The 20858-nt window shown below is 45.1% G+C and overlaps 1 protein-coding gene across 3 annotated transcripts; it reads left to right on the top strand.

Moving 5' to 3' along the window:
• The first annotated feature begins 2538 nt into the window (after window positions 1–2538).
• Window positions 2539–12230, top strand: NOB1 (NIN1 (RPN12) binding protein 1 homolog). Of its 3 annotated transcripts, XM_029926044.1 has the most exons (9): window positions 2540–2713; window positions 2835–2967; window positions 4210–4340; window positions 5840–5911; window positions 6072–6206; window positions 6299–6502; window positions 7261–7358; window positions 10595–10739; window positions 11465–12230. In XM_029926044.1, exons 1-9 carry the CDS (start codon window positions 2651–2653, stop codon window positions 11732–11734), a joined length of 1251 nt encoding a protein of 416 aa, XP_029781904.1. In that variant the 5' UTR covers window positions 2540–2650; the 3' UTR covers window positions 11735–12230. The 3 variants fall into 3 exon arrangements, with proteins under 3 accessions (XP_029781906.1, XP_029781905.1, XP_029781904.1); XM_029926046.1 differs by lacking the exon at window positions 6299–6502 and having other exon boundaries at window positions 2539–2713; XM_029926045.1 differs by lacking the exon at window positions 5840–5911 and having other exon boundaries at window positions 2539–2713.
• Window positions 12231–20858: the final 8628 nt, after the last annotated feature.

Raw genomic sequence — 20858 nt, forward strand, 5'->3', positions numbered from 1 at the left:
TTTTTTTTTTTTTTTAGTTTAGATGGATCCTATTATGCATGCAAATTAAATTGGTTGAGCACTTAGTCTCTACTTTTCCTATTTCCATTCCAAATCCAGGAGATGGCATTTCAAGGAGCCCTATCTTAAGCCCTACATTAATTCCATTTATAAGACTACTAAAGCTTCTCTAGTTCCACTGAAGGGAGTTATACTAATTCTATTCCAGGGGAATTGGGAAAGGAAGGATTCCTTGACGTGGTGCATTTGAGTAGATGTTCACCAAAAGAAAGAAAAGACTAGGCAAGCATGCTCACAACTGTGTAGTAAAGAAGTAAAACCTAATGAGTGCATGCTGGCCAATGAGGCCCTACGTGATCCCTCCTCACCTCATCTCCAATTACTCTTCCCTTCAGTAATCTGCTTCAGCCCCTCTGGTTTGGGGCCTTAGGACTCGACTTTCCATTTACCTGGAAAGCTCTTTCCCCAGGTAGTCATACGGTTGACCCCTTCATCCCTCATCAAATGTTTGCTCAACTATCACAGTGAAGCCTTTCCTGATCACCCTAATTAAATGTGCAACCCATCTCTTGCTTCCCCTCCTACCAGCCTCCTTCCTGCTTTAATTTTTTCCTCATATTTCTCCATACTCAGCACTATCTGACTTATATATGAATATATGCATGTGTGTGTACATAGTATCTTTCCCACTACAAGAATTGTGAAGACAGGAGCCATATCCCAGCTCCTAAAGCAGTGCTTGGCCCACAGAAGGTCTCTAAGTAAATTGCTGAATGAAAAGATTTCATCAATGTTTACTGAGCACTGAACACATTGCTATAGATCCTACAGTATATGAGATTTTTTGAAAAGACATACAAAAAATTTGAAATGTTTCCATAAAAGTGCCTCTCATAAGTTAAAAATTGAGTTGAAATGTTCATTTGAATAAAAAGACCCCCAAAACACAGTCCCTGACTTCCAACCTACCTTAAAAAGACACACAATTAATTACAGTGCAAAGGAGAAATAATAACTGCTTATGAAGCAATAGAAGTAAAACGCCTCAAGTGTACGGGCACCTAGGTGGTTCCGTCAGTTAAGTGGCCAACTTCGAATCAGGTCATGATCTCTCAGTTGGTAGCTTCGAGCCCCAAGTTCAACTTGTGCAGACAGCTCAGAGCCTGGAGCCTGCACTGGATTCTGTGTCTCTCTCCCTCTCTGCTGCTCCCCCACCTGTGCTCTCTCTCTCTCAAAATATGAATAAACATTAACAATATTTTAATTTAAAAAATGTCTTAAGTGTGATCAGAAAGAAAAGTGCAAATCTGTCCTTGGGGAAATATCTGATTTGAGTAGTCAGATACTGCTTTACAGAGGGGTCCACTGACCTTCTTGGAGACTAATTAAGTAATGATTGGCCAGCACAATTTTCTGAAGAAGACAAAATAAGGGCAAAGACAGACACAAAAAGTCTGTGAGACACTCCCAAGAATGTTCAAAGGAATTCTAAGATACTTAAGTATCACCAAAGTCAGGGAAGGACAGAGAGTTCAGAAAGAGGAAATGATCAGCCATGTCAAATTCTGCAGAGAAACAGAGGGCTGAGAAATAACCAAAAAAAATTGTATGAACGTTAGAAACAGCCTTCCATCATGCTATTTCAAATAGGGCAGGTTGGGCAAAAACCATTGGTTCTGGACACTGAAGAGAACTTAGGGTAAGAAAAGTTGAGACAGCTGTTTGGGGAAAGCAAGAGGATTGGGGCAACTGCAGAAGGGACCTGTCCAGCACGGAAGGGTTTTCGGAGGTAGGATGGATAGATTATAAAAAAGGACTAAGATTTAAGACTTGACAGAGAAAGCTTAGGATAACTCAATGTCATGGAAGATGAATGACAGAAAACCCACTTCAACATTCTGCCAAAATTCTGTAACACGAATTTATAACAGGCCAGATACCATAATTATGTAATCTCAGATTTAAAAAGCAATTTAGAATACTCCCTTTCAGTTCCGTCCAGCAAGGAACTATTTGTTAGTAAATTATATGCCTTACATAGGGAAGTGAGTGGCCAAGGACATCAAAGACCCCTCTAACAAGTGAGGGTAGGTAAGTAGCAGTCAGTAGAGCATAATAAGAAAATGGCTCAGGGTCGATTTGTACAGGTGTTCTTTTTGTTGTGGTATTTTTTTGTTCCTTTGTTTCTTGGTAAGTGGGCTCCACTCCCAGAACCCTGAGATCAGGTCAGCCCGGGTGACTTACAACCAAATACTAGACATGTTGGGTGGGCCTAGCTATAAAATAGTACCTATCTCTTAGGGTCGTTGAGATCATTGAACGATCTGTAGTTTATATGTATTGACTGACACGTAACAACTAGTCTATATACAGGTTTTACATTTAAAAGTAAAGGAGGCGCTAAAGGGTGGACGCAGATGCTTGTATCCTGAGGGGACAAAGTCTCAAAGTTTGACCCCGCCCTGGCCTGGCTGGGCGGCTGGCGACGTTGCGCATGCGTTCGGGTAGCCTAGACCCTGGGTATTCGTACGCCGAAGCCAGACGGCGCAGCTAAGGCACAGCGGCCCTCCCGGCTCCCAGAGGCCCGGACTGGGATGTAGAGGCGGAGCAGGCTCTGTGCGCAGGCGCGCTGAGGCCGCGTTCGGCCAACATGGCGCCGGTGGAGCACGTTGTGGCGGATGCCGGGGCCTTCCTTCGAGACGCGGCTCTGCAGGTACGGGGAGGTACAGCGGCAAGGAAGGGAGTCTGGGCTGGCGGCCCCTGAAGTTGTGCGGGAGCTCGGGCGGCGCGTTGCGTGGTGTGGACGGGTGAGAGCTGGGCCTGTCTCCCCGCAGGACATCGGGAAGAACATCTACACTATTCGGGATGTGGTGAACGAGATTCGGGACAAGGCCACGCGCCGGCGGCTCGCCGTCCTGCCCTACGAGCTGCGTTTCAAGGAGCCCTTCCCGGAATACGTGCGGCTGGGTGAGTGCCTCTGCCCGGGTGTTGATGGCGAAGCTGGGTCCCAGGCTACAGTCGGGACCGACTCGGGTGCGAGTTGAGGTCTGGCTGTTCTATCAGCATTTGCTTCAGAAATGGCACCGTCTGGGAGATCATGGTGGGAGAGCTGTCCCTGGGTCAAGAGTCAGCCAGGCCTTGCCAGTTACTAGCTATATACCTCTTGGTATCACTTAGATTATCTAGGCCTCAGTTGCTTGTTCTGTAAAATGGGTAACACCAACCTCAGAGGGTGCTGAGAGCATTCAGTGAGAAATATGTCATTTCCTATCTGACGCTTTGTAAACATTCAGTAGATTTGTTTGGGTTAAAAAATAAGAACCTTTGATTTTTTTTTTTTAACATTCATTCTTGAGAGAGAGGGCGAGTGAGCGAGCACGTGGGGAAGGGGCAGAAAGAGGGAGCCACAGAATCTGAAGCAGGCTCCAGGCTCTGAGCTGTCAGCACAGAGCCCCATGCCGGCTGGGGCTCCAACCCACCAACCATGAGCTCAAGACCTGAGCCAAAGTCCCAGGCTTAACGACCGAGCCATCCAGGCGCCCCCCAAAATAGCAATCATTTTAAGTTACTTAATCTTTCCGAGGAAGTACTGATAGTACTTCATAGGATTTGGCTGAGAATGAAATGAAAAGCTTTTAGCACGGTGCCTGCTACATAGTAAGTACCCAGTAAATTTTAGCTGCTGTTCATGTCTCTGCTTTAGGAAACATGCGTAATACTGTTATAAAGCAGAGTTGTCACAAAGCAATCCAATAATTTTGTGTCATCATAGACTACAACAGTTGTTGATTGAATTAACTTTTCATCCCATTTCGGGATCTGAATGTGTGCTCTATCAATCTGGATTGTGACACTTCGAACCAGAGAGTTTTAGAGTGGAGAGTGAAGAGACCTTCTATTCCATAACACCAAAGGTGAGATCAGGAACGCTCCTCGTTTACAAACATGATGCTTTCAGTGGCTTTCTCGTAACTTTTACTCCTGCTCCTTCGTCTGCACGAGATAACGACGTCACAGTAAATCTAACTGGCATGGGTTTCAGTGGGACAGAAAACGAAGGTCTCATCAGTGCGTGGAGTAAGATAAGAAAACGATGAACGGACCAAGAGGGCTGCCTTGGGATGCTGATTCTGAGTTCTTCTCATACTTTCACTATGGTTGCTTAATGCAACTTCTAATGCTTCTAATGCAACTTGGGACTCTTTACAGTGACGGAGTTTTCAAAGAAAACTGGAGACTATCCCAGCCTCTCTGCCACAGATATCCAAGTGTTGGCACTCACCTATCAGTTAGAAGCGGAGTTTGTTGGGGTATCTCACCTAAAACAAGAACCAGAAAAGGTAAATCAGGAGGATTATTGGTTTTCTTCCTTTCATTTTAAAGTTTATTCTGGGAACTATCCCTTAGAACAGACGTGGAGGTAATATAGTATGATGGACCCAGTGTGCCCGTCCTGTCTCCACACTGAACCAATCATGATCTGTCAGGTTTCATTTCTGCTGACCCCCCAGCCCTGAGTATTTTGAACTCAGGCATTGTATTTCATCAAAAGATATTTCTTGGTGTCTTTTTTTTTTAATGTTTATTTATTATTAAGAGAGCATGAGCTTGGGGGGGACAGAGGTGGGGGGAGACACAGAATCCAAAGCAGGCTCCAGGCTCTGAGCTGTCAGCACAGAGCCCGAGGCGGGCCTCGAACTCACAAACCGCGAGACCATGACCTGAGCTGAAGTCGGACGCTTAACCAACTAAACCACCCAGGTGCCCCTCGTGGTGTGTCTCTTTAAAAAAAAAAAAAAAAGACACACACAAAATTATTACACCTACATGAAATAATTGTGTTTATATTACCCAGTTATTTTGTGATATTTTTTCAAGGTTAGCAAATGCATCTCAGTCTCTTTTGTTTGTAGGTTTTTAGTAAGGGATGGTCAAATTTGAAAAATGCAGAAAGAGAGTCAATCAACTGTATTCTTGCTATTTTTTAAATAGGTTTCTAGAAGCGAGAAAGAACTAGTGTGCTTTCCTTTATTTATTTATTTATTTTAAACTTACCCTCTTCAAATTCTAGGTTCCTATTGTGATTTAGGGACTTACTTGTATTGGTTAGGTTGAAGAGAGTAATGGATTTGTGCCTGGGCCCTACTGGCTCTTTCCAGACCAGAAGATTAAAAAAATTTTTTTAATGTTTTATTTATTTTTGAGACAGAGAGAGACAGAGCATGAGAGGGGGAGGGGCAGAGAGAGAAGGAGACACAGAACCAGAAGCAGGCTCCAGGCTCTGAGCTAGCTGTCAGCAAAGAGCCTGACATGTCAGGGGCTCGAACCCACGAACGTGAGATCTGACCTGAGCCGAAGTCGGAGGCTTAACCGACTGAGCCACCCAGGCGCCCCCAGACCAGAAGATTTTAGAAGTTCAATAATGTATACAATAATAGAATCTCTTGCTCTGCTGATGGAGCCAGCCAGGTGCCCCAGGACTTAGATATTTTGTATCAGAAGCTTTAAAACAGTGTATCTTTAGAAAATAAAACAGTATATTTTGACCCAGCAATTCCACTGGTAGGCATTTATCCTAAGTATATATCCAAAGATAAATGCAAGTTTTTTAAATAATGGGGTTCATTATAACTCTTTTTTATAAGGACATAAAAGGAATGTTCTAAAGTGATTATTTGGTAGTAGTGAGATCCCTGAATAATTATTTTTGTTTTCCAATTTTCAGTAATTATGGGGGAAAGATTTTGTTTCTTGTTTATTTTACCCTCTTTTCCACGTTGAATTTTCAAACTGTATTTCTCTGCTTAGAGCTGTTACCTGTTTTCTTTTCTTTTTAAAGGTTAAGATGAGCTCGTCGAGTTGGCACCCAGAAACTCCTCTGCACATTTCTGGTTTCCATTTGCCCTCAAAGGTGATGCCTTAGACAAGCCGCATTCTCGTTCCCTCTTCATATCTGCACAGATGGTTCCGATTTCCGTCACTTGTCCAGCCCTGCCTTACCTGCTTGTGTCGTCTATCATTTCATCTGTAAACTTCTCAGTTTTCAGGTTTTAACATTCTTCTTCTTTTAGCTTCAGCCTAAACCCCCACAAGAAACACCACCACATGGACATGCAGCTGGTGAACCTGAGGACCAGGAATTCAGTTCCTTCATGTTCTGGAGAAACCCTCTGCCTAACATCGACCGTGAACTTCAGGAGCTCCTGGTAAGGTCCTGGTTTATGGTCTCTGATGACAACATGCCAGCTTCTCCCTGCTGCTCGCGCGAACTGGGAATTCATGATTTGTTTGGTTTTAGATTGACAGAGGTGATGATGTTCCAAGTGAGGAGGACAAGGAGGAGGAGAATGGATTTGAAGAAAGGAAAGACGAGGGTAGTGACGATGACGGGGGTGGGTGGATAACCCCCAGCAACATCAAGCAGATCCAGCAGGAGCTGGAGCAGTGTGCCGTCCCCAAGGACGTGCGGGTGGGCTGTGTAACTACAGACTTCGCCATGCAGGTGGGTGGATGGGCACTGGCTGGCCCTAGGCTTGCTTTTTTTATTTTTGACAGAGAGAGAGACACAGCATGAGCGGGGGGAGGGTCAAAGAGAGGGAGACATAGAATCAGAAGCAGGCTCCAGGTTCTGAGCTGCCAGCACAGAGCCTGATGTGGGGCTGGAGCCCACGAACTATGAGATCATGACCTGAGCTGAAGTCAGCCGCTTAATCAACTGAGCCACCCAGGCGCCCCTAGGCTGGGGGCAGGGGTCTCTTGGAGGTTTGGGGGCATGTACACAGTGCTCTGTAATGCTTCTTTTCCTGGTTCTGGAAACTTTGTGCTCTTTAATTATGTAGTTTGGGTTGGAGGCAGGAGAATCAGTATAGCGACAAATGTAGAAGTTTTTCTAGTGTTTACTATTCATGATATGTTGATGGCTGTCTTCCAGTGTATTAAATATTCTGTGCCCAGTTAGGTACTTGGAAAAAGAAGAGATTTCCAGCTATGAAAAGAGTGTATTTGTCTTTGACAAGATAAATGTCTCTGTTAAGAACAATTGCTAACGAGGGACCCTTGAAGTACAAGAGAAATCTAGGTCTCTGTCCTCTGTCCTAATTTACATGTCTTGAGAAGCATTCTGAGCTTGCTTTTCCTTAGCAAAAACCTTTCGTGAACCAGACCAGGCTTTGTGAAGTTCCTTAAGTGTAATTATACGGAAGTAAAAAAGAAAACTTGGCTTTTCCCAGAGCTGAGTGCTGCTCTGTCTTGTCCGTACAGAATGTCCTGCTTCAGATGGGGCTGCACGTGCTGGCCGTGAACGGCATGCTGATCCGCGAGGCCCGGAGCTACGTCTTACGCTGCCACGGCTGTTTCAAGTACGTAGCTGAGAACCTGGACCCCTGCGTCTCTGTTGAACTCTTCTCTTCCTGTCTCCCCTTTTCTCCCCTAACATTTATTTTGAAAGAAAGAGAGAACACGCACACAAGTGCATACCTACATGAGTGAGGGAGAGACTCCGCAGCAGGCTCCACACTCAGTGCAGAGCCTGGCCTCGTGCTCCATCTCACAACCTTGAGATCATGACCTGAGCCAAAATCAAGCGTCTGATGCTTAACCTTCTAAGCCATTCAAGCTCCCCTCTTCCTGATCTTTCTACTGATGTTCTGATGGAGACCCTTGTCTATAGGTTTTCCCTCCACCTTGTCATTCATATGTGGGCTTGGTTCTGTCCCCACCAGAGCACCCATGGGCCAGAGGGGACCTGTGACCTCCCATTTTAATATCTTAGTTGTAGGATTAAGGGTGTGGATTCTGGAGCAAAGAGCCCCTCCCTTTACAGTAAGTACTGAAAGGTTTATGGATCCAGTGATAGCTGGGATTTGCCCTGAAATAATACACAGATGGAAGAGTGGCCGGGGGTAGAAATGGAACAGGAGGGCCATGAATTGCTAGTTGTTAAGCTGGGTGAGGGGTACATGAAGGGACGTCATGCTGTTCAGTCTACTTTAGATTTTCTGTTTTAAAAAAAGGAATGGATTCAAATTATACAGCTTCAGATTCAGATTTTATCTCGTACTAGCTTTGCAAAAGTTGGTGCTTCAGATTTTTACATAAAATTGAAGAAGCTGATTGTCATATAAGAGCATGCTGTCTAGAACGTGTGAGGAAGTCACTCAGGTGAGCTGATAGTTCACTGGCCATGCCCTTCTCTCCATGTCTTTTCTGGCTCTTGATTTGGTTGTTGCGGGGGGAGTGGCTGGTGGTGTGTGGGCCGGCCTCAGGACCCCCGAGACCTGGCTGGAGGGGAAGAGACTGTACTGCAGCCTTGCTGGGGAAGTGTGGCCTGGGGTCTTACATTGCGTTGGCTCAGGGCCTTTTCATAGATCTGGTTCAGTCTGGTGGCCAATCATGTCGGTCATTTGGTGAAGCTGTTGTGCTGAGGCGTGCATGGAAGGTTTCTGAAGCAGCAGCATGTCTCCTTGGGTCCCTAGTGCTTTTTCACTCAGGGTCAAGTTACCTGGACAGACCCTTGCTTGCTTGCAGGCTCCCAGACAGCCAGTCACTCATGACTCAGGGGCCTTGCCCTGCCACCACCGTCTATAGGCTTGCCCGAGAGGTGGTGAGCCACTCCTCAAAGCTGCCTGCACATTATTCTGAGTCTTGAGTGTGAAAATGTACCAGGCTCGGGGCGCCTGGGTGGCTCAGTCCGTTGAGTGTCCAGTTTAGGCTCACGGGTCATGATCTCACGGTTCGTGGGTTCAAGCCTCAAGTCAGGCTCTATACTGACAGCTCAGAGCCTGGAGCCTGTTTAGGATTCTGTGTCCTCTTCTCTCTCTGCCCCTTCCCAGCATGAATGCTCTCTCTCTCAAAAATAAACAAACATTTTAAAAAATTAAAAAAAAAAAAAACAATGTACCAGGCTCAGGACACAGCGAAGCTCCTTGCTTCATGAAACCTTATTTCCTCCATTGCCCTTCGTTCATTACAAAACCCCACGTTCTCCAGACAAATTCTTAGCAGCTTTTAGAAATGTTCTCCATTCTTGTGAGGTTAGCCCCAGGGATTGGACGGTTTCTTACTCCGAATAATTAGTTCCTAGCACCTGTGGAGAGGTGCTTGGTTTGCTCAGAGGTTTGCAGGTAAAGGATTCAGCTTTCCAGGAGATTCACACGGTTCATCTCCTGACCTCTGGGAACTGAGGGGGAATTCCTCAAGGACAGGTACGAGGACTGCCATCTGGTCCTTGAAAGCATCAGCTTCTCTCAACAAGGTCCCCTGTCGGGATGTGAGCACATAGGGGAGGGGCAGGGTCTCAGGATCTGCCGTCCACACCCCGGCAACAGGAGCACTTTACAGGGTGGAAATTCGGTAGTCCGTCATTGGCACCTCTGGAGCACTTCCGGCTACACCCAGGCCACCACTCCAGGGCAAGGTGCACAGAGCTGCAGCAGCTTGGCCCTTTACAGAGTATGCCGGTGTGGGGCGCCTGGGCGGTCAGTCTGCCGAGCGTCTGACTTCGTCTCGAGTCATAGTCTCATGGTTCATGGGTTCAGACCCCACATAGGCTTCATACTGACAGTGCAGAGCCTGCTTTGGACTCTCTATCTCCTTCTCTGCCCTACTGCACACATTGTCTCTCTCAATAATAAACATTAAAAAAAAAAAAAAACTGGGAGCACCTGGGTGGCTCAGTTGGTTATGTGTCCGGCTTCAGCTCAGGTCATGATCTCACAGTTCGTGGATTCGAGCCCCGTGTCGGGCTCTATGCTGACAGCTAGCTCAGAGCCTGGAGCCTGTTTTTGGATCCTGTATCTCCCTCTCTTTCTGACCCTCTCCTGCTCGCGCTGTCTCTATCTCTCAAAAATAAATAAAAAACATTAAAAAAAAAACCTAAAAAAAAAAAAGAAACGGGCAACTGTATAGCTCAGTCTATTAAGGATCTAGCTCTTGGTTTGGGATCAGGTCATGATCTCACAGGTCCATATGTTCAAGCCCTGCATCAGGCTCCATGCTGACAGGGTCTGCTTGGGATTCCCTCTCTCTACCACTCCCTCCCCCCCCCCCCCCCCCCCCCCCCCCCCCCGCCAATACACACACCTCACGTGCACTCGCTCGCTCTCGCTCTCTCAAACTTTAAAACAACACACAACTGAGTGTGGTGATGTTAAGAGCACTGGTTGTGAAGCCAGTTTCCTGGGCTTATCATCTGCTACTCACTAGCTCCGTGACCTTGAGCAAGCTTCTTATCTTGCTTGTTTCCCCATCTATAAAATGGAGAGAACATCAACTTCATAGGATTGTTTTCAAGTTCAACTTGTAGATACCGCCTGGCAGTTCAGTAAGACTTCAGTATTAACGTAAAAACATAAAAACATTCTGCTCCGTTTCCATGTTTACTTATTTGCTGCTTGTTTCCCCTCGGGTAGTACAGAAGCAGTTAGCTGGTAGCACCAGCGGGAGGCCAGGCAGCCGTGGGCTGTGGGCTGCTCAGCTTTGCCCCATTTTTTCTTTTTGTTTCCTCTTCTTCTGATCCCTGTGACTCACCTTGCACTCTGGGGATGGGGTTTGCTCCCTTGGCTTCAGCAACGAGCCTTTCCTTTTATGTCTCCAGGACGACATCTGACATGAGCCGAGTGTTCTGTTCACATTGTGGAAACAAGACCCTGAAGAAAGTGTCCGTGACCGTCAGCGACGACGGAACCCTGCATATGCACTTTTCCCGCAACCCCAAGGTGCTGAATCCTCGGGGCCTCCGGGTGAGTGGCCTGTCTCCTGCTCCCCCAGCAGGGCCTGTGGTCGGAAAAGCAAGAACTCTTAGCACTAGGATCAGAATAAACAGAACCAACAAAACCTCAGCATTTCAGTGTCCCAGTAATTCTGACCACTTTCTTTCTTTCTGGCTGGCCCTACCCCGGAGTCAGCCATTTCTCTACACAACTCTGATTCTTCATCAAGGCTGCTTTGTAGAGCACAGACCAAGAGCTGGTTGAGCACAGGGTGGGCTCATTGCACTAGGGGATCCTAGATTTCTCAGCCCTCAATGGACAGAGACTGTAGGTCTACACGTGTGTATATAAAGGTACACGTGAGTATTTACAACCCCACAGAGGTTCCTTCCAGCCCTCCCTCTTATCTTTACATCATTTTCCATAATAATTTATTTGCTCAATCCTAGAATACAGGTTTCAGAATGGCTAACCCACATCACTGAAAATGGTACCTGCTGACTAGAGTTCTGTGATTTTAGGTAGTTCTTTCTGTCACTCATTGAGGGTATGTAGTCCGGGTACTGTGCTGGGTTTTTCAGTTGGGAGTTGAGGTCAGGGTCAGGTGGGAAGATGCAGGTCACGTGCTTAGCACATAGCAGCAGTGAACGGTACACTCTGCTGAGAGCAGTCTGTAAGCTTGACCTTTACAGGATTAGACGTGTTTAAATATGGGTCCCCATCCTTCTAATGGCCTTTCCTCCTCCTGTTCGCAGTATTCACTTCCCATGCCCAAAGGGGGCAAGTACGCCATCAACCCGCATCTGACTGAGGACCAGCGCTTCCCTCAGCTGAGACTCTCCCGGAAGGCCAGGCAGAAAACTGACGTATTTGCCCCTGACTACATAGCTGGGGTGTCTCCCTTTGCAGAGAACGACATCTCCAGCAGGTCGGCGACCCTGCAGGTTCGAGACAGCACCTTGGGAGCCGGGAGGAGGCGGTTAAATCCCAATGCTTCCAGAAAGAAGTTTGTGAAGAAAAGGTGAAGGGCAAGTTCCAGGGAGCAAACAGGATCTCTGCTGCAGCTGCTGAGGCGCTCAGGTGCCTCATTTCCCCGGCCAGCCGGCGGCTCCAGAACCTTCCGGATGCAAATAGCGGGACTGGCTTACACAGTGTTGCTTCCTCACTCGCTGGGTTGGGTCGGGTTGGGTTCCTGGTGACACTGGGCTGTCCTTAGCCTCTGAGCATCCAGAGAGCTGGGATTTCTGCCATGTGGAGTTTCATGAAAACAGAAGAAACAGTGCCACGGAGCACGTCTTCAACTTCCAAAGAAAAGAACTTCCAAGTGGTAACATTTTTCTAATAAATATGATTGCAAGCTTCTGTGCCTTTCATTAAGTAGGCCAAATGTTTGCTGCTTAGGTAATCTGAAGGCTTACACTTAAGCTGTATACCCAATATAAACCTTAAGATTTCTTTTTTTGCAAGAAAATGTATTAAATTTGTTATAATAAAACTGAGAGCTACCATATTTTCTCTTAACTTGGAAGCACTCCAGTCATTGAAGAGAGTTCCGTATAGTGAGCTGCTGGCGCCTTCCACCAGATTCACTTACTTTGTCTTGTTTACTTTTGCTCTTCGAGTACACCGAGTAGCTCCCAGGGAAAGGAAATTCAAGAACTTCACTGATCCATCACTATCACTGATGTGGAGCAGAACTCCCATTTTTCCAAACTGTTCCCCTGTCCGTATTTCTCCCCAGTTGTTGACATTTTTAACAGTACAAACCTGGTTTTAAAATGTCCCTCCACTTGAGTTGGACAAATTGTTTCCTCCTAAATTTGCTTGAGATGATGCATTTTAGACAGGAATGTTCCATGAGTGATAGGTACCCAGGGCATCATGCTAAGTCATGTTAACGTTGATTACTTGGTACTGAATGTAAGATTTTTTTTCCACGTTCTTTATATTGACAGTGTATGTACAAAGTACTATCTTCAGAAGCTCCTTAATTAGCTTTTTTCTTAATGGTCATCTTACTCATTTGACATACAGTTAAATTGAATTTAAACCAAAAACATTACCCAAGGTTTTTGCCTTCCTTTTTTATTTATTTATTTTTTTAAATAAGTAAACAAAAAAGGGGCTCCTGGGTGACTCAGTCTGTTAAGTGTCCAATTTGGCTCAGATCATGATCTCACAGTTCCTGAGTTCAAGCCCCACATCGGGCTCTCTGCTGACAGCTCTGAGACTGGAGCCTGATTTGGATTCTGTGTCTCCCTTTTTTTTTTTTTCCCTCCATAATATTTTATTGTCAAATTGTTTTCCATATCTCCCTCTCTTTCTGTCCTTCCCTTGCTCTCCCTCGGTCTCTCAAAAATAAATGAACATTTTAAAAAATTTTTTATTTAATAACAGGTATATTTCCAGCTAGATGCCATTTTCTCCCTTTGTTTTCTCTTACTGTGGGAAGCAGCAGCAAGGAGCCAGGAGGGAGAGTGCGACCCAGCAAAGCTCTCCTGCCCCTACAGCCCTTGCCGCTGTCCCAGCCGCTGTCCCAGTTCCTCAGGTTAAATCTCCCGTGTGAAAACGCTGAGTGTCCTCGTGTCCTTCAAGCTTTGGCATTCCTTAAGATAGTAATGTTTCCAGGGAGTATGGTACAATGATAACAGTGAGAACAGAGAAAATATTATCTAGAAGAAAAAAGTCTCACTGCCGTGGCCGTCGGAGTTATGCATAAAACTGCTTGCTTGTGAGGAGTAAAGCGGCAGTGTGGGCGCCGCTCATGCTGCTCCTCCCGGCCCCTTCCTTTAGCTCTCTCTTTTCCTCATTCCCTTGTCCTCGCGTCCTTGCTTCTGTGCGCCCACGCGGGCGCGCACTACATCTTACCCCAGTAGAGCATCAGTTTCATGTGTTTCTAATGTATCCTTGTTTTATTCTGCAAAAATAAGTATGCTTGTTTTACTTTTTTTTTTTTAAGATTTTAAATAATCTCTACACCCAACTCAAACTTAGAACCTCAAGATCAGGGACCGCATACCCTACCAACCAAGACATCCAGGTGCCCTAACATTTTTCTTACACTAAAAGTAGTAGGGCCGGGGCGCCTGGGTGGCCCAGTCGGTTAAGTGTCCGGCTTCGGCTCAGGTCATGATCTCACAGTTGTGGGTTCGAGCCCCGCATCAGGCTCTGTGCTGACAGCTAGCTCAGAGCCTGGAGCCTGCTTCGGATTCTGTGTCTCCCTCTCTCTCTGACCCTCCCCTGCTCGCACTGTCTCTGTCTCTAAAAAATAAATAAATAAATAAATATTAAAAAGTGAGTTTTTAAAAAAATGTAGTAGGGGTGCCTGGCTACCTCAGTCAGTGAAGCGTGGGACTCTTAATCTCAAGGTGGTAGGTTTGAGCCCCAACTTGTCTGTAGTAACATCTTTAAAATTTTTTTAAAAGTAGGGGCGCCTGGGTGGTTCAGTTGGTTAAGCATCCGACTTCAGCTCAGGACATGCTCTCCTGGTTAGTGAGATAGAGCCCCACCTCGGGCTCTGTGTTGACTGTGGAACGTGCTTGGGATTCTCTCTCTCCCTCTCTACCCCTCCATCTCTCTCTCAAAATAAATAAATACACATTTTTAAATTTTTAAGTAGTATACTTATGTATGGGGAAAACCTCAGAGCTTCCCCCCTAAGGTCAAGAACAAGACAGAGATATCCACTCTTGCCACTATTATTCAACATAGTATTCAAAGTCTTAGTCTCAGCAGTCAGACAACAGAAAGAAAAGGCATCCAAATTGGCCTGGAGGAGCTCAAACTTTCACTGTTCACAGATGACTTCATACTCTATATGAAAAATCCAAAAGATTCCACCAAAAAACTGCTAGAACTGATCCATGAATTCAGCAAAGTCACAGGATATAAAATCAATGCACAGAAATCAGTTGCATTCCTATACACCAACAACGAAGCAACAGAGAAATCCAGGAATTGATCCCATTTACAATTGTGCCAAAAACCATAAAATGCCTAGGAATAAATCTAACCAAAGGGGTGAAACATCTATACACAGAAAACTACAGAAAGCTTATGAAAGAAATTGAAGACACACACACACACACACACACACACACACACACACACACACACACACAAAGGAGAAGTATTTCATGCTCCTGGATAGGAAGAACAAATATTGTTAAAATGTCAATTCTACCCAAAGCAATCTACATATTCAATGCAATCAATATCAAAATAACAGCATTTTTCACAGAGAGAGAACAAACATGCCTAAAATTTGTATGGAACGAGAAAAGACCCAGAATATCTGAAGCAATCTTGAAAAATAAAACCAAAGCAGGCAGCATCACCATCCCGAACTTCAAGCTGTATTACAAAGTTGTAATCAAGACTGTATGGTACTGGCATAAAAACAAACACTCAGAGCAATGCAACAGGATAGAGAACGCAGAAATGGACCCACAAACATGGCTAACTAATCTTCGACAAAGCAGGAACAACTATCCAATGGAATAAAGACAGTCTCTTCAGCAAGTGGTGCTGGGAAAACTGGACAGCAATATGCAGAAAAATGAACCTGGACCACTTTCTTAGACCAGACACAAAAATAAACTCAAAATGGATGAAAGACAAAAATTTAAGACAGGAAGCCATCAAAATCCTTGAGGAGAAAGCAGGCAAAAACCTCTCTGATCCTGGCCACAGCAACTTATTCAACACATCTCCAGAGGCAAGGAAAAGGAAAGCAAAAATGAACTATTAGGACCTCATCAAAATAAAAATCTTCTTCACAGCGAAGGAAACAATCAGCAAAACTAATAGGGAACTGACAGAATGGGAGAAGATATTTGCATATGACATATCAGATAAAGGGTCAGTATCCAATATCTATAAAGACCTCATCAAACTCAACACCAAAAATAAAAAAAATTTTTTTAAAAGATAATCCAGGGAAGAAATGGGCAAAAGACATGAATAGACACTTCTCCAAAGATGACATCCAGGGGCGCCTGGGTGGCTCAGTCGGTTAAGCCTCCGACTTCGGCTCAGGCCAGATCTCACGTTTGTGGGTTTGAGCCCCGCATCAGGCTCTGTGCTGACTGCTAGCTCAGAGCCTGGAGCCTGCTTCCAGTTCTGTGTTTCCTTCTCTCTCTCTGCCCCTCCCCTTCTCATGCTCTGTCTCTCTTTGTATCAAAATAAATAAAACATTAAAAAAAAAAAGTTCAAAGATGACATCCAGATGGCCAACTGACACATGAAAAAATGTTCAGCATTACTCATCATCACAGAAACACAAATCAAAACCACAATGAGATACCACCCCACACCTGTCAGAATGGCTAACATTAACAAGTCAGATAACAACAGATGTTGGTGAGGATGCAGAGAGATCTCTTTTGCACCGCAGGTGGGAACGCAAACTGGTGCAGCCACTCTGGAAAACAGTATGAAGATTCCTCAAAAAATTAAAAATATAACTACTCTACAACCCAATAATTGCACTACTAGGTATTTATGCAAGGGATTCAGGTATGCTGTTTCGAAGGGGCACATGCACCCCAATGTTTATAGGAGTGCTACTGACAATAGCCAAAGTATGGGATGAGCCTAAATGCCCATCAATGGATGGATAGATTTAAAAAAAAAAAAGATGTGGTATATTTATACAGTGGAGTATTACTTGGCAATCAAAAAGAATGAAATCTTGCCATTTGGAACTACATGGATATAACTAAAAGGTATTATACTAAGCATACAAGTATCATATGACTTCACTCATATGAGGACTTTAAGATACAAAACAGATGAACATAAGGGAAAGGAAGCAAAAATAATATAAAAAACAGGGAGGGGGACAAAACAGAAGAGACTCTTAAATGTGGAGAACAGGGGCGCCTGGATGGCTCAGACAGTTGAGCATCTGACTGGCTCAGGTCATGATCGCGTGTTTGAGAGTTCAAGCCCCGCATCAGGCTCTGTGCTGACAGCTCAGAGCCTGGAGCCTCCTTCAGATTCTGTGTCTCCCCCTCTCTCTGCCCCTCCCATGCTCATGCTCTGTCTCTCGATAAAAAACAAAAACACTAAATAAATAAATAAATACATAAATACATATGGAGGGAAAAAAACAGGATTACTGGAGAGGTTGTAGGAGGGGGGATAGGATTAATGGGTAAGGGGCATGAAGGAATCTATTCCTGAAATCACTGTTGCCCTACATGCTAACTAACTTGGATATAAATCTAAAAAATTAATTTAAAAAATTAAAATTAGAATTTAAAAAATTCTTTTAAGTAGTTTAGTAGTATATATATTTCCCCACTGGAAATCACTCTATATCAGTTCATAGAGATCTTCCTTATTTTTATCACTCAGTAGTGAAAAGCTACCAACTGAAGCACTTACATCATGTGATAGGCTCTGTGTTAAGTACGTAATCTATGTTAGTCCGTTCAATCGGCAGGACACCGTTAGGAGATATGGGTGCTGTTTGTTATCTCCAGCAGTCACCATCTACAAAATGACTTCAAGTCACACAGACTGTGAATATCCAGGCCATGGTTTCAGCTTAGTCCATCTGCTTTTATGCAACAGACGGACCAGTGGAGAACATAGGAAACAGGCCAACTACTGGCTGCCCTGCCCTCTATCTGTTTGAAACTGGGGACAAGCTGATGGGCTGGCTGACACAACAGGAGTCCGAGGCGCTGGAGGAGAGGTGAGTGGGGGCGAGGGCCAGTGAGAGTCCTTTTCTTTTTCTCCTCGTCACACTGTCAAACTTCTAGAAAAATAGGGGATGATGTAACACCCATGTACCCAATAGAAAGGCCACTTTTAGGCAACCAACTTGGACAATGGAAACCAGAATAAGATACAAGGGTCCCACAGTAACAGCCTGGCTAAGTACAAACAGGCCCACTAGGCGGCCCACCTCAAAACATCCCTAAGCCCTGGCTAACCCATGAGTTACTTACACAGACACAAGTACCAAAAAAGGAAAATTCCACGGGGGCCTCTAGGGGCTAAGCGTCTGACTTTTGATTTCAGTTCAGATCATGATCAACAGTTCATGGGATCAAGCCCCGCATGAGAGATCAGCACTAACAGCGTGAAGTCTGCTTGGGATTCTGCCCCTCTCTTTGCCCCACATGTCTGCTCGCTCTCTCTCTCTCTCTCTCTCTCTCTCTCTCTCTCTCTCTCGCTCTTTCGCAAAATAAATAAGCAAGCTTTAATTAAGTTCCTAACTACGGCCTCTTGGCAGACAGTCCCTCAGGTGCCATCCAGCCTACCTCTCCCCTGTGGTGTCTTCAGTAAACTGCGACCTTTGTTCTGCCTTGGGTGAGTACATTCACAGCCTCCGCCCAATCCAGTGCCCCACCCCGAACACCCAGCATGTCAAATCTTAACTCTCCACTGTATTACTTCCAATTAAGAAAGAAAACATTTCAGGGGTGCCGTTAAGAATCCAACTCTTGATTTCAGCTCAGGTCCTGGTCTCACAGCTTGAGTTCGACCCTCAAGTCAGGCTCAGCGCTCAGAGTGGGGAGCCTGTTTGAGATTCTCTCTCTCTCCTTCTCTATCCCTCCCCAGCTCATGTACATGTGTGCATGTGTGTGTTTGTGTGTGTGTGTGTGTGTGTGTGTGCTCTCAAAATAAATATTTAAAAAAAGAAAACGTTTCATATAAAAACTTTTCATTTGTAAGAAAAATATGTGTTGCAGCCATACAGCAAGATGGAGTATTGCGAGAGGAGCTCTGGAGATCGACAGAGGGCGCTGCTGAGTCAGCTAAGGATTTGCTCCGCACATGGTGTGAAGAGCTTCTTGAGGCAAGGGAAGAGACCAGGAAAAAAGCACAGGAAATATCTCTGGAGCTCCCAAAGGCGAGGACTACCTCGTACCCACTAAGCAGAGTGGAAAAACTTCATCATCCGTGGGCATCAGGTGAATACTCAGCAGCTGGAAACTCATCTCTAGCACCAAAGGCTGCTGTAGCCCCACTCAACAAACCAAACCTCAAAAGGATGCTTCTCATAGTTAGTGACCAGAGCCAGTCCTGTGGCCCAACCCAACCAGACATGACCACGAAATGCAATCCCAGTCAGTGTCTGGAAGGTAGGATGCTAGAAACATTTGGTGAATGGCATTAGTTACCACCACAAAGATAGAGAGGCATACAAATGGCTTTGAAATAAATTTTTCATCAGGAAAAATATGATAAAAGGGGTTGTAAATGCATGCATCGCAAATTGTTAATCCCAGCAGTTAGGCCCGTAGGAATAGAAGTTTTAAAAGCTGAAGAACATCTAAATAACTGCTTTCTTTCACCACTAATAGCTTCTGATTTGCAGATAGGAAGGAGGGGCCTCCTTGTCCCCCACAGGTGTAACGCCACGCCAGGCTGCAGGGTTCATTTTTACTGATTGGGAATGAGCTCTAAGGCAAAGCAAATCTAGCAAGGAAAGAATAAGAGCCCCCTAAAGAAAAGAAACAGAAGAGAACTTTAAAAAGATGAGAAGAACGAAATGGCCTCTGGAGTCTGCCTCAGGAACACAAAGAACTCAGAACCCCACCCCCTCCACCACCCCTGCCATGATGGTGACATCACACAAGTAGTAGTGTGACGGTTACACAAGAGACCAATGATCCACACATCCCCAAACTCAGTCGCTTGAAGTCAGTTCCTCCAGACAAGTCATCCACTTCGCTCTCATGCAGAGAAACCAAACTTATGCCGGAATGGAGTAAATATTGTTAAAAAGCAAAGTTTGGGGGGCCTGCCTGGCTCATTTGCTGGAGCATGCGACTCTTAATCTCAGGGTCATGAATGAGTTTGAGCCCCAGATTGGAGGTAGATTAAAAAAAAATAAGCAAACTATAGGAAGTTTTGTTTATACATGTGCCAAAACGAAGCTAGCCTTAACACCAAGAATTCAGTCAGATTCAAGTTCACGGGCAGATTCAAGTACTCTGGCCTGTGTGAGATACAAAAGGGGAACAAGTGATAAAAAGGTAAATATTGCATTATAAGGGTATACTATACTAGGAAATTCTAATCTGCCTGCCCGCACCAAAAAGAACACAAACCAAAAAAACACCTAAGAGGAATGACCACATAGAAATAAATGGATTATTTTATACAACATTTTAACCAAAAAATTCACAATTCCAGCACACAATAATTACATGCGATTTTACAATAATGAAATGATGCATATCTGGCTGAAATGTTTTACTTGGCTGAAATGAAATCTTTGGTTTGGAGTTTAATCGTACAAAGAAGGAAATTCCAATCAAATCCTATATTTAATTTGATTTCTAGAAAATCGACATGAAATGCCCAAGATTTTAATATCACCCCAAAACCAGAAACCACCAGGGAGACCAAGTCACGCATGCAAAGCAAAGGGCATTTATTATTACGGGCTGGAGCTCGGGCTCACAGACTTTACCAATGCAGTGGATCCGTGCTGAGAGCCCCGAACAAGGGCTGAGTAGGGTTTTTATGGGGTTTGGGAAGGGGGAGTTACAGGAAATTGTGATACAGTGACCCAATCATAATGGTACAACAGTACTGGCAGCAGCTTTAACCATACACATCGTTTAGAGCGTTCGTTACTTTTGGCGGGACCCAATTACAACATTTAGGGTATCTTTGAAATTAACCAATTACAGAGCGAATTCAGGGTCTTGTTCGGTGACTATCAGGTTAACTTTAACATTAGGTAGCAGGGTCCTATCTAAAGTTCCTATCTGTAGGCCTCACCTTTAGGAATGTGGGGAGAGGTAGCTGGCCTTTCCTGATTGGATACCGCAAAGTGGGCTCTTCTGCTCTGGGGTAATGTATAACCACCTAATGGTTCCCGAGAGACTGACCCTTGGACCCTCTAGTTTAGAGGGGAAACTTAAAGCCTGTCAAGGCGTCTGTTTGGTTCAGACTCGTGTTCTTACAGACATAGGGAATGCTTGCTTATAGAAGCTGGTGGGACACCTTGGTGGCTCAGTCAGTTTAACGGCTGACTTCGGCTCAGGTCATGATCTCACGGTTTGTGGGTTCCAGCCCTGCTTTGGGCTCAGTGCTGGCAGCTCAGAGCCTGGAGCCTGCCTCGGATTCTGTGTCTCCCTCTCTCTCTGCCCCTCCCCTGCTCAGGCTTTGTCTGTCTCT

This window comes from Suricata suricatta, chromosome 16 (genome assembly GCF_006229205.1).
Source record: "Suricata suricatta isolate VVHF042 chromosome 16, meerkat_22Aug2017_6uvM2_HiC, whole genome shotgun sequence".
In the NCBI taxonomy this organism is placed as follows: Eukaryota; Metazoa; Chordata; class Mammalia; order Carnivora; family Herpestidae; genus Suricata; species Suricata suricatta.